This window comes from Puma concolor, chromosome D1 (genome assembly GCF_028749965.1).
Source record: "Puma concolor isolate L17-30 chromosome D1, mPumCon1.1.hap2, whole genome shotgun sequence".
NCBI lineage: Eukaryota > Metazoa > Chordata > Mammalia > Carnivora > Felidae > Puma > Puma concolor.
In genome coordinates this window covers 49,348,531-49,363,286 of record NC_141676.1, presented here as the reverse complement: position 1 = coordinate 49,363,286, position 14,756 = coordinate 49,348,531, and the positions used below count along the sequence as shown (strand labels likewise).

The 14,756-nt window shown below is 35.0% G+C and overlaps 1 protein-coding gene and 1 pseudogene across 3 annotated transcripts in view; one reads left to right on the top strand and one right to left on the bottom strand.

The window, feature by feature from the left end:
- The window catches only part of LOC147576664 (large ribosomal subunit protein eL28 pseudogene), a 37,106-nt pseudogene extending 36,616 nt beyond the window's left edge, over window positions 1-490 (top strand).
- The window catches only part of SBF2 (SET binding factor 2), a 490,797-nt gene that overhangs the window by 174,841 nt on the left and 301,200 nt on the right, over window positions 1-14,756 (bottom strand). For all 3 annotated transcript variants that reach the window (XM_086678004.1, XM_086678005.1, XM_086678006.1), the window contains exons 15-16: window positions 12,020-12,129; window positions 10,165-10,314 (exon numbers count right to left, since the gene is read on the bottom strand). In XM_086678004.1, the coding sequence (XP_086534130.1) occupies window positions 10,165-10,314; window positions 12,020-12,129 (260 nt within the window). The remainder of the gene's footprint in view (window positions 1-10,164; window positions 10,315-12,019; window positions 12,130-14,756) is intronic.

Sequence of the window (14,756 nt, the reverse complement as noted above, 5' to 3'; positions counted from 1 at the left end):
GCAGGATATGAGTGTCCTTAAAAATTTCTAGATAGCCCTTTCCTCCTCTGGCTGCAGTAATGAGAGGAGCTGCTGCCATGTCTGCCACCTACAATGGATGGTGGTGGGGAACTGCTCCAGCTTCCTGATCAAAAGGAACAAGCAGACATACAGCACCGAGCCCAGTAACCTGAAGGCTTACAACTCCTTCTGCTACAATTGACTGATTCGCTACAAGAGTGTGGGCACGGAGTTGGTGGCCAAAGGCAAAGGTATAGTGGTGGTCATAAAGTGGAGATTAGGCCAGTGAAAACCCGCCACCTCCTGTGTATGGATTACCATCAACAAGAATGCTCTGGCCATCCTAAGCAGCATCAGGCACATGATCCACAAGAACAAGTACTGCCCAGATCTCCACATGGATGCCATTCGCAGAGCCAGTGCCATCCTGCACAGCCAGAAGCCTGTGATGGTGAAGAGGACACAGGCACACTTCTCCACGAGCTCCTGAGCACCCGCCCCACCCCCTCTCCCCTGCCTCCAAACCAATATAGATGTCAACTACCTTAAAAAAAAAATCTAGATTAAATCAATCTGATGTGAAAGTTTCTCATACTTTAAAACCTGTATGTGGTTTCCATTATTATTCTGAGTCCTCAGTCAAAGAAACCCAATATAAGAATCTACTCAGCAACCAAAGAAATTTTATGAAAACATTTTCTTGGTGTCTGGAATTCTCAGCGTTAACAAAATCTGAGACTTAGACTTTGAAGCCTCTCCTCTTTAATAAGGCAGGATTCTTGGTTACTTTAGGGGATACTGACCACTGCCCGATGAAGTCACACTAAGCCCAATGTTTAGTAGCTTACTTTTTTTTCATAGTAAGACTTTCTCAATGAAGATCACTGATTTGCATTTTGGCACAAGTTTCTTATCTTGTCACAGACTACCACTTTGAACAGTATTGTATGAGACGACCTTACTATCTCCTGCCTGTATTTTCTTCTGCACTTTTTCCATTTCCTATTTCTCTCTGCTCTACTATGTGCAATTGCTTCACATGTGTATTCCAGTTCATTATAATTCTCTCTTTCACTGTGTCTAGTCTGATGTTTGACCTATCCATTGAGTTTTTGTGCATATGTATTTATTTCTTTACTCTTCTATACAAAAAAAAAATCAAAGTTGAAATAATTTTATACTGAATACCTACATATTTCCCCCCAGATTGTATCATGAACATTTTACTAGGCTTGCTTTATTATTTATCCATCTAACTATCCATTAATCCATATTATTTTTAGTGCATTTCAAAGTAAATAGCAGACATTAATTATTATGAAATTGTTGGGTCATAGGATAGGTATATGTTTAGTTTCATAAGAATCTCTTGGACTTTTTTCCTGAATTGATTAGACTAGTTTACATTCTCAACAATAAAGTATAATTCTCGTTATTTTACAACATTGCCAACATTTGGCATCATTAGTCTTTCTAATTTTAGCATATAGGTGGGTTATACAGTACTATCTCATAGTGGTTTTAATTTGCATTTCTCTAATGACTAACGATATTGAGACCTTCATGTGGATATTGACCATTCACACACATATCAATTTGTAAAGTATCTGTTCAAATTGCCCATTTTTAAAAATTGGTTGGTTTGGCTTCTTCTTAAGTTGTAGGAGTTCTTTATATAAACATGATACCAGTTCTTTGCCACATATATATTTTGGGAATATTTTTTCCCAATTTTTCCTATTCATTTTCATAATGGTGTGTTTTGATGAGCATAAGTTTTAATTTTAATAAAGTATAATGATAATTTTTTTCCTTTTTGGTTATCATTTTCTGTGATAAGAAACTGTTGCCCACTCCCAAGTTAGGAAACTGTTCCATGTTTTCCCCCTAAAAGCTTTATGGTTTCTTAGTTGATGTTTGGGTCTATGCTCTACCTCAAAGTTATCCTTGTGTTTGATGTGAGGTAGAAGTTAAGATTCAGTTTTTTTCCATATGAATATGCAGTTATTCCAATACTATTTGTAGGAGAAAATTTCTTCCCCCTATTGGATCACTTTGGTGTTTTCATTAAAAATCCCATAAATGTAAGTCTGTTTCTGGGTACTCTTTTCCACTGATCTATTTGTTGATGCTTAGGTCAGTACCATACTGTCTTGATTATGGTGGGTTGATAACATGTCTTGAGATCAGGTAGTATAAGTCATCCAATGCTGCTCTTTTTCAAGATTGCTTTGGCCATTCTAAGTTCTCTGCATTTCCATATAAATTTTAGAGTCCACTGTGAATCTCTAGAGAAAAGTGTTGCAATTTTTATTGGGATGGCATTCAACCTGTAGATGGATTTGCTGAGAACAGACATCTTAACAATATTGAATATTCCACATCCTCTGAATTTTTACTTTTGGTAATTATATAAATTCACCTGGCCATTTTTGTTTCTCTAATTATTGGCTTATTTGTACTCAGTCTTTTCTTTAAATATTTTACTTATATATTCAAATTGGATAATTCAAAATATAGTATTTGAGCATATAAATCTGCTGTTGGTTGTTTTGTTGACACTAATTCATACTGGCTCATTTCCTTGGTATTTGGTCATTTTTAAATGGTGAGTTCATATTTTATTGAATTTAACCTATGGATATCCTGATTGCCTAAATTGGGGCTGCATTATTCCAGAAAGGATTTACAATGGATTCTTCCGGAGGTGAGGGTGAGGGGCATGTTACTGAATAGGGATTATTCCTCTTTTAGTGTCCTAGCCTAATGCAAAACTCTCAGGTTCAAACAACCCTCCTTATGGAGGCCAATGCTTAATTGTGCTCACAAATTTAGTTTTCCCTATTTGTCCTTTTTTTGAAAACAGAAGAAGGGCCTATTGAAAATTTCCTTTTCTTCTTAGAAAAAACAATGTACCAAAATCACATGGGTATTTAAAATTTTTTTTTTTTTTACAATTTTCTAAGATCTATTTCTACTATATTAGTGGGAGGGCTCCTTGTAGCATGCAGCTGTTTGATACTGAAAATGGAGGACCTCACTGGGCTTTTATTTAAAAAAAATTTTTTTTTTAATGCTTATTTATTTTTGAGAGAGAGAGACAGAATATGAGTGAGGGAGGGGCAGTGAGAGAGGGAGACACAGAATCCGAAGCAGGCTCCAGGCTCTGAGCCATCAGCACAGAGCCTGACGTGGGGCTTGAACTCATGAACTGTGAGATCATGACCTAAGCTGAAGTTGGACGCTCAACCAACTGAGCCACCTAGGTACTCCCCTCACTGGGCTTTTAAATTATAACTTATTGTTAAAAAATTTTAGCTATGATCTTGACACATATAAAGTTTTAATCATGTATCTGCTAAAATGAAGAGTTAAGGTCATGACAGTTTTGGAGAGATTTATAGTAATCTTAGTTATTAAAAAAACCCCAAATACAATTAGTTATTTGAAATGAGATGATAAATGGAAATAATCTATAACCTTTATGAACTTTTCCTTTAAAAAATTTCCTTGGCATTGAAAGAACCTAATAAATAAAATAATCCCCTGCAGTACTCATGTTCCACTTAATTTTCCCTTGAGGAAGGGGAAAGACAGAATAACTTCAAAATCACAAAAAGCAAAAATTTAACTAAAGTTTTTGCATTGCTAGCTAAAAATTAGTTCATTTAGTTAAGGATTCTTTCTTAAAATACCGACACAGATGTCTGGCCCCTCTGCCTTGAAATTCTACGCTTTTGTCAAAAATGTTCAGAATGTCATGTTAAATCCCCACAAGTAACATTGTTGTAACAAGAATATAAATACTAATAAATCCCAAGTTAGTAATAAATAACCCATTAAAATAAGACTGTCACATGTGAGCTCATTTATATCTGAGAAGAGCCTCTATATAATGTTAAACAACAGCGTGTGCTGGAATAAGGACAGGATCTATTTTTATGTATTCATGAAATACTGAATTATAAAATAGTAAGTGCCATAGTCCCAGTGTATTTGAAAGCAGGAAAAAAAAATTGCCCATGCCTTTTTCTCCCCAGAAATGTGATTATTCAAATGAAAAAGGGAAATATTCATAGCCTGAGGGTACCTGGCTATTCTATAAATGCCTAATTGGTATATGCTAAAATTAAGTTGAAGAAAGCCTTAAAACTTAGTTCCTCAGTTAATAAGCAGCACAGAAATGGGGAAAAAGCTCTATAAAATAGTTTTTGTACTTTTATCAGCAATCATAGGGTATCAAGAGATTACCTAACTGTAGGGCTTCTAGAGACCTTCACGTATTAATCAAATTCCTTTGTTCTCTACAATGATAGTATCAAAGTAACTGCAGCAAAGTAACAAAAGATATGGCTTTTTTTAGGTCAAATTTATTGTGTTTTATTCTTTTCATAAAGGTGTTCAATGATTTCCTTCCTACCAAAATGAGAATCTTTTTTAAAATTATAAAATACATGCTTGCCATATTTTACATAATTTAACTGTGCCTGTCTCTGTGTGTGTCTAATCCATAAGCCAGAAATAATTATTGTTTGGGACTTACTACAAATATCTTTATATCTATATATGTATGTATAATATATATATACATATATTATATATATACATATATATATATACATATATATGTGTGTGTGTGTGTATACTTTTAGGTAAAAAATAGAATTATATTAACTTTATGTAATTTCCCACCTACCAACATATATATAATGGAAGGTTTTCCATATGAGCACATGTTATAGATCTACCTCTTTTTATTTAGTAGCTGATCACTATTCTAAACAGTTGTACATAATTAATCAATATCTGAATGGTAAACATTTAGGTTGCTTTTTTAAAAAATGTTTATTTAGTTTTGAGACAGAGAGAGGCAGAGTTTGAGCAGGGGAGGGGCAGAGAAAGGGAGACACAGAATCTGAAACAGGCTCCAGCCTCTGAGCTATTAACACAGAGCCTGATGTGGGGCTCGAACTCATGAACCATGAGATCATGACCTGAGCTGAAGTCGGATGCTTAACTGACTGAGTCACCCAGGCACCCCTAGGTTGCTTTTAATTGTTGCCATTATAAACCATTATAGCTAGTCTATTATACTTTAAAGTAAGAATGTATTCCAGTAAAGATAAATTCTCTCTGATCTCATCAATTTGCTTAAATAAGCTTGGGGTGCCTGGGTGGCGCAGTCGGTTAAGCGTCCGACTTCAGCCAGGTCACGATCTCGCGGTCCGTGAGTTCGAGCCCCGCGTCGGGCTCTGGGCTGATGGCTCAGAGCCTGGAGCCTGTTTCTGATTCTGTGTCTCCCTCTCTCTCTGCCCCTCCCCGGTTCATGCTCTGTCTCTCTCTGTCCCAAAAATAAATAAACGTTGAAAAAAAAAATTTTTTTTTTTAAATAAGCTACAAAGTGCTTGTTATAAGATTACATTTTGATGGTAAATTTTAAATTAGAATTTCTTTTTTTAAATTTTTATTTATTTTTGAAGGAGACAGAGAGAGAGAGAGAGAGAGAGAGAGAGAAAGAGAGAGAAACATGAGTGGGGGAGGGACATAGAGAGAGGGAGACACAGAATTCAAAGCAGGCTCCAGGATCTGAGCTGTCAGCACAGAGCCCAACACAGGGCTCGAACTCACGAGCTGTGAGATCATGACTTGAGCTGAAGTTGGACGCTTACCTGACTGGGCCACCCAGGCACCCCTTAAATTAGAATTTCTGAGAAAGATATCCTTTGAAATGGATTTGAAGAGAAAAATATGCCCTGTAGAAAAGCCCAATAGCAGTACCCTAAGATATTAATGTGTATAAGTTATAAGGTTATAAAGAATAATGACACAATGAATACTCATACAACTGGTTTAAGAAATAGAATATTACCTTTACCATCAAAGATCTCTATGTTCATCTGCCCTTCCTCTCTAACCTTTGAGGTAACTTTCTTCAATATTTTGTTTATTATTCCCTTGATTTCCTTTTTTCCCAGTTTTATCGAGGTATAATGGACAAGTAAAATTGTAGTGTACAATGTAATGATTTGATATATATATGTATACAGCCTTGCTTTTCTTTATAGTTTTACCATATACATGTTGTATCCCTAATTTGCATATTTCTAAATAATACATTACATGCTTTGACTTTTATACTAATGGAATCATATTGTAACTGAATTGCCTTTTTATTTTTGTGCAAAATTATCTTAAGATTCGTCCACATTGTTCCTTGTAGCTACAATTCATTTTCTCTACTAAAAAATATTCTAACATAAAAAGGGGCGCCTGGCAAGCGTCAGTTAAGTGTCCGACTTTGGCTCAGCTCAAGATCTCACAGCTCATGGGTTCAAGTCCTGTGTCAGGCTCTGTGCTAACAGCTCAGATCCTGGGGCCTGCTTCGGATTCTGTGTCTTCCTCCCTCTCTGCCCCACCCCTGTTTGCATTCTGTCTCTGTCTCTCAAAAATAAATGTTACAAAAATTTTTTTTAAAACCCATAATTTATTTATTCATTCTACTGCTGGTTGGCATATTAGTTCCTTTGTTTTCTGCTATTTCAAACAATGCTTCTATGAACATTTTTGTGCATGCCTCTTGGTGTATATGGGTAAGAGCTCATCTGAGAGTGGAATCACTGGGTCAGAGAATATGTTCATATTCAGCTTTACACATAAATGACAAATTATCTTATTTCTTACTATCTTATATCTTACTAAATTTTCTAAAGGAGTTATATACTATTTTATATTCTAACCAGCAAAGTTTAAAACTTCTGTTTGTTCCATAATTTCACCAATATTTGATATGATTTTTTAATTATTCCAAAATAGTGAATGTAAAAGGCTATAGCATTATGGTTTAAATTGACACTCTCCAATTATTGACATAGGTCCTTTATTTCTAGATAATCTTTCTATACACCTACTGACCAAGTGGGTTTCCTTTTTTCTGAGATACTTTTTTTTAAGTCTCTTGCCCATTAAAAATTTGTCTTTTTCTTATTGATTTGTACGAGTTTTTATTTTATTTATTTTATTTTAGATAGAGAGTGACCAGGAGCAGGGGAGAGGGGCAGAGAGAGGGAGAGAATCTTAAGCAGGCTCCATGCTCCTCATGGAGCCCAACATGGAGCTTGATCCCATGACCCTGGGATCATGATGTGAGCCAAAATCAAGTTGGATGCTCAACCAACTGAGCCACCAAGGTGCCCCACTTGTAGAAGTTTTTATAATCTGAGCACTAATCTGTTGGCAGTTATATTCTTTGCAAACATCTCTCACCCTGAGGTATGCATTCACTCTATGGTATTTTTTGATGAAGAAAAGTTCTTAAGTTGAATGTAGTCAAATTTATCAATCTTTTATTTTAAGATCAGGATGATTTGTAACTGGTTTAACAAATCTGTTCCTACCCCAGAGTCATAAGGATATCTCTTTTAAGGATTGTTTGGAAAATTAGATAGCCTGGCTTTTCATATTTAAGTCTTTAATCCACGTGAAAGTGTTTTTAGTGCATAGTGTGGTACACATACATTAGTGAAGTTGTGTACATTTTCACCTAATTGTCCTGGCACTATTATTGAATTTTTCATCATTTGGTCACTGATCTGAAATGCCCTTTTTTTTTTTTTTTTTTTTTTGAGAGAGAGTAAAAGTGTATTTGTGAGCAGGGGTGGAGCAGTGGGAGAGGGAGAGAGAATCTTAAGCAGGCTCCAAGCCAAGTGCAGAGCCTGACATGGGGCTCAATCTCACAACCCTGAGATCATGACTTGAGCCGAAATCAGGAGTCAGATGCTTAACCCACCGAGCCACACTGGCTCCCTTGAAATGCCAGTTTTGTCATAAGTCACATTTCCATATATGTGTACTTCTGTTTATTATCTGTTATCATCTGTTATGAACATTCTGTTCTAGGGGTCAATCTAACTACTATATAGTGTCTTAATTACTACAATCTTAAACTAGTCAAACATTATTTTAAGTTTTATTGAAGTATAATTGATAAATAAAATCATAAAATATTTAAAGTGTACATCATGATGACTTGATGTATACATACATCATTAAAGGACTCCCATATTTACCTGTTTTATTGTTTTTGTTTGGTGCAAATATTTAAGTTCCACTTTCTTAGCAAATTTTGAGTATGTAATACAGTTTTATCAATTACAATCACCACATTTTACATTAGATCCTGAGGCCTTGGCCTTATAATAGCTAAAAGTTTGCACCTCTTACCAACTTCTCACTATTTTCCCCACCCCTCAGGCCCTGGCAACCACTTTTCTACTCTTTGTTTCTAAGAGTTAGACTTTTTTTTTTTTTTTTTTAAGATTCTACCTATCAGAGATAACATGCAGTATTTGTTTTTGTCTGTCTGGCTTATTTCACTTATCATGATGCCTTCAATGTCTATCCATGTTATCACAAATGGCAGGATTTCCTTTTTTCTCATGGGTGAATAATTCCATTGCTTATATATAACACATCTTTTTCTATTCATCTGTTGATAGACACTTAGATTGTTTTCATATCTTGGCTATTGTTAAAAATGCTTCATTGAACATGTGGGTACAGACACTTCTTCAATATCCTGTTTTCCTTTGGACATACTCAGAAATGGGACTGTTGGATCATATGTTTTAGTTTTAATTTTATGTTTTTCATAGTAGCTGTATCAATTTACATCCTTACCAACAGTACACAAGGGTTCCCTTTTCTCCACTTCCTCTCAACACTTGTTATCTTTTATCTTTTTTGATAATAGCATTCTAACAAATGTGAGGTGATATCTCATGGTGATTTTGATTCCTATTTCCCTGATGATTAGTGATGCTGAACACATTTTCAGGTGCCTTCTGTACATTTGTATGTCTTATTTTAATTGTTTATTTATTTTGGTATGTCTTCTTTTAAACTAATTTTTGATCTGACAGGACCAATTCTAAAGTTGCTGTTGTTTTTAGGAGTGTGTTGGTAACTGTTGTTTATTTATTTAATTTTTAGAGAGAGAAAGCACACAAGCAGGAGAGAGGGGCAGAGGGGGAGAGAGAGAGAGAGAGAGAGAGAGAGAGAGAGAGAGAGAGAGAGAGGAGAGGGAGAGAAAGAGAAAGAGAGGAGAGAGAGAGAAAAATACAGAGCAGACTCCATGCTCAGCATGAAGCCCCACACAGGGCTTGATCCCTCGACTCTGGGATTATGACCTGAGCCAAAATCAAGAGAATGCTCAACTGACTAAGCCACCCAGGCGCCCCAGGGGTGTGTTGGTAATTCTTAGGTTTTTTTTCTCTTCTAGTTTGGATTCTGATAGAAATTGCATTGCCTCTATTGATTATTTTGGGGAGAACTGCTATCTTTATCTTCTAATCCATGGGCATGGTATATCTTCCATTTAATTAGGCCTTCTTTCATTCATAAATTTTATTACTAATTATACCTGGTAATTCTCATCTTCCAGTGTAACAGAATTTAATATCCATTTTGTTTAGTTTCTCTAGAGTCCCACAGATAGTCTTTGAATTTTTAATATTTAATAACATTTTTCTCCTTGTTCAAAAAGTTTGAAAAAAGAAAGTTTGAGAAATAATTTTTGTATCACCTGTAAAGAATATAATGCCAATGTAATAAATTATCTAACAAGTGAGACAGGATGGGGTAAGCAGATTATTTGCTTCTCTTAAATTGGTATCACTATTTTGTGGGAAGTTTATTTCTGTAGTATAATATATATATTTTTTGAATGGAAGTATGTTTTGGCTTTATATGCATAGTGTTTAGCAAATACTTTATTGAGTAATTCATTTGTAATTTGGATTATCCATCATTCATTACCCTCTATCTTAATAGCACAACCAAAACCTGACAATGGCATGAATAATTAAGTAGTAATTATTAAGTAATCTGACATTAAGTAATATAAAAATGAATGTTTTAAAGATGACTTTTCATTTTCAGAAAGCTTCCTTAGAGAACAAGTAATATAACCTACTATTTTTCAAGAGAAAATAAAAATGTTTATGCCAAGTAATAAGCGTTTCTGTCCAAAATGGTATGGATATTGGTTCTTCATCTTATTCACTGTGGAAGGCTCAAGAACTTGACATATCAGTAATTACAGAATCTCCTGGGAAAATAAAAAGTAGTCTTAAATATTAGGAATAATCTAAAAGAACTAAAAATTACCTGTAGAGTACAGTTCATCATCCTTATTATGTAGTCAAACTGTTGGTGGTCTAATATAGCCCTGTTTTGCTGGACATGCAAACCCAGCTCATCAGTGAGACACTGTCTTGCTGCCTTTCCTTTAAGGGCTCTCAATGCAGCTGGAAGGGTCTGAGGACAAGAGAGGCAGAAGTGAACAAAAGGAATCAATGCAAAAAAGTACTTTCAATCACACTAAAAATTCAAGTGCACCTTATCTATAAACCATTTAACAAAGTTATTAGAATTAAACTTCTAGCTTCTACAAGAGTTGATTTGTTATTAAGAACAACTATACATAAATATATGGGTTAACAGTTAATTTTATTTGTAAGCCAGCATGAAAAAGAAATAGAACTGATTCATGTGATAAGTTAAAAAACAAAAAACAAAAAAACATTAACTTCACCTAAAAAAAAAAAAAAAAAACTCAACAAAACTTTGGTTACCAAAACACTCATGACACTTAGACACCTCTTTTAATAACTGGCCACATCTTCATGGCAAGAATAGAAGGAAAAATTTAATGAAAATAAACACAGGTGACTTTATACCTTTAAACTGGTTATTTAATCAGTTCTTTAATCACAAGTCAGTTTTAATTTATGACTAGAAAATTCTAAATCTCCCTTCCTCATTTCAGTATAATAAAGGACTCAAATCAACAAATAGAAATGTCCAGATTTATGTATTAAAACTCTTTCATTTCATCACCCAGAAGAATGTCTCTTCCAGTTTATGAGAGCCTAGTTAATGTATTTTATATAAAATAGTAATATTGAGAGCCTAGTTAATGTATTTTATATAAAACAGTAATAAGCTTATTTAACTTTGAAAACCTAAAAAATACAGAACAAAGGAGCAACTAAGAAGGAAGGGAAGAAGTCTGAGAGAAAGAGGGCACAGTATTATTATAGGCAGGCACAAGAAATAGGATGGAAACCTAAAGCAAGAGAAGCAAAAGGAAGTCTGTGATACTTCAAGCAGAAGAGAAAATGGAAACCAAAAAAAAGTCAAAACCTAGGAAGGCTTGGGGTCATTTACTATAAGGGTAAAAATGTTACTCTTTTCACGCTTTAGCCTCCTGTAATAGATGTTCAGAGCTATAATGAGTCACTAAGAAAAGATTACGTTACATTTAGCATGTTTTATTTAAAAAGTCAAGAAAATGTGTTTTTTTAAAACACTGTTTTCAATAGCATCTCTTATGTTTATTCCAATAACATTATTATACTGGGAACACTGTAAACACTATGATTTTTTTAAGTTTATTTTTGAAAGAGAGAGAGAGAGAGAGAGAGACGGAGGCAGAGAGCCAGGGAGACACAGAATCTGAAGCAGGCTCCAGGTTTTCAGCTGTCAGCATGGAACATGACATAGGGCTTGAGCTCACAAACCATAATATCATGACCTGAGCTGAAGTCAGATGCTTAACTGACTGAGCGACCCATGAGCCTCAAGAAAATGTGCTTTAATAAGACCCATTTAAATTGAATACCACTGTTTCTATAATTCATTACTTATTCTGACTAGATTCTTTGCAATAAATAAAATTATACTTAAAATGTTAAATTTCTAAGTAAAATAGGATTTAGTGAACAATGTTTAAAAGTTTGAGGAAAAAAATGACTATTAGTATTTCTCTGGTAGCCACATAACTAGGCTTGGCTAAGATTTTAAATCTTAGACTTGATTCACTTAAAATGATCAAAACGATCAAAGGACACTCAATAAAGACAAGAGATGGAATTAGAGGAGAGGTCATTTGGCAAGCTACACATGTAAATCTGAAAGGGAAATGATGAATGCTTACTTGGGAAAGATGGAATTTTATTACCTTTTCAGTCTCCAACGTTTTATTTTCAAATATGAAAGAGATGCAATTTCTAACAACTTCCAATCTCTGTGCACTGTTGAAAACTGTTGTCACCTTATCCATTATGGAGACTAATAGAGGAATATAAAGACAACACAAACAAATTAAACCTCTTTGGCAACTATAAAAGCAAGAGGAATATTAGTATTTACAGTTTATATGACTATAACTATTTACATGACCAACATTTAGAATTTATTCTTTTCCCTGGTTACATGGCATTGGAGGTATTCCATTTTATTACTCTGATTACATATTTAGGTTTTGAAGTGTCAGGCTAGTCAAAGGCTTATAGAGGATAATATCACAGGATAGCTTCCAAAGATAAACTGAACTATTATGCAAATTAATTGATACTGCACAGTACAATTGTATAAGCAAAAGTAAATATCTATTTTTTTAAGTTTATTTATTTTGAGAGTGTGCCAATGGGGGAGGGGCAGAGAGGGAGGGAGAAACAGAATCCTAGGCAGGCTCCATGCAGCCAGTGCACAGAGCCTGACGCAGCAATTGAACCCACACCAAATGCCCCAATTTTTAACTTGAATTGTAAACAAACCGATAAAGTTTGGGGTACAGTATCATGAAAAAAGTAGCTAACATTTATATATGAGAGGACTACTAACAAAAAAAGAAGCTGATATTTCTAAGATATTACCAAAGGAAAACCACATATGACAAAAAAATCAGATTCTACAAATCTGAGTAGAGGGGAACTGAAAAGACACCACACAAAAAGAGAAATGATTATGGCCCAAGAATTACTATATGAACTTGGGAGTAACTTTTTACTCCTATGAACTACGTACCAGTCACCTTTACCGTAAGATTGAATAATTCTAGTCTAATACACTGGAAACCATCAAAACCCCAGAGGAGAAAGCAGGGAACAACAACCTCTTTGATCTCAGCCGCAGCAATTTCTTGCTTGACACATCTCCAAATGCAAGGGGATTAAAAGCAAAAATGAACTACTGGGACCTCATCAAGATAAAAATCTTCTGCACTGCAAAGGGAACAATTGACAAAACCAAAAGGCAACTGACAGAATGGGAAAAGATATTTGCAAATAACATATTGGATAAAGGGTTAGTATCCAAAATGTATAAAGAACTTACCAAACTCAACACCTAAAAAACAAATAATCCAGTGAAGAAATGGGCAGAAGATATGAATAGACACTTTTCCAAAGAAGACATCCAGATGGCCAACAGACACATTAAAAGATGCTCAATGTCACTCATCATCAGGGAAATACAAATCAAAACCACGCTGAGATACTACCTCACGCCAGTCAGAGTGGCTAAAATGAACAACTCAGGAAACTACAGATTCTGGCAAGGATGTAGAGAAATGGGAGCCCTCTTGTACTGTTGGTGGGAATGCAAACTGGTGCAGCCACTCTGGAAAACAGTGCGGAGGTTTCTCAAAACGTTAAAAATAGAACTACCCTATGACCCAGCAATAGCACTACTAGGAATTTATCCGAGGGATACAGGAGTGCTGATGCATAGGGGTACCTGTACCCCAACGTTTATAGCAGCACTATCAACAATAGCCAAATTATGGAAAGAGCCTAAATGTCCATCAACTGATGAATGGATAAAGAAGATGTGGTTTATATATACAACGGAATACCACTTGGCAATGAGAAAGAATGAAATCATGCCATTTGCAGCAATGTGGATGGAACTGGAAGGTATTAAGCTGAGTGAAATAAGTCAGTCAGAGAAGGGCAGATACCATGTTTTCACTCATGTGGAACTTGAGAAACTTAACAGAAGACTGGGGAAAGGGAAGGGAGAAAAATAATTACAGAGAGGGAGGGAGGCAAACCATAAGAGACTCTTAAATACAGAGAACAAACTAAGGGTGGATTGGGGGGTTGGGGAGAGGGGAAAATGGGTTATGGACATTGAGGAGGGCATTTGTTGGGATGAGCACTGGGTGTTGTATATAAGCGATGAACCATGGGAATCTACCCCAAAAACCAAGATACTTGGTGTGTACAAGTATCTTTACACACTTTACACACTGTATGTTAACCATTTTGACAATAAATTATATTTTAAAAAAATCTAGTCTAATACATAGGCTAAAATTACTTAAAATAAATTTACCTTATGAAAAGAATATTAGAAGGATATAAACCAAAGTAGTATTAGTTAAGAATGTTAATTTCACAAAGTACTGTATCATTGGTACAAATGATGTAGTATCAATCATTCTTAAGCCAAAAAGAAAGACCCCTTATATATTTTTTCTTTTTATTTATTTGAGTGTAGTTAGTTTCCGGTGTACAATTTAGTGATTTGACAAGTTTATACATTATGCTTTGTTTCCAAGTGTAGCTACCATCTGTTCCATTACACTGCTATTACAATACCAAAGTTCCATTACACTGCTATTACAATACCAAAGTTCCTTATGCTGTGCCTCTTATTTCTGTGACTTATTCATTCCAAAACTGGAAGCCTGTATCTCCTGTTCCCATTCACCTATTTTTCCCAACTCTCCCCACTTCCCTGGCAACCATCAGTTTGTTCTCTACATTTATAGGTCTGATACGGTTTTTTGTTTAAGAGCCCTTATATTTTATGGTTGCTCTTGGAATCTAAAGGCATAATCCCTTTACTTCCCCTCATACTTAAGAAGAAAGACTATCGTATCTTACTTATTAGCATCCCTTTCATTTCAT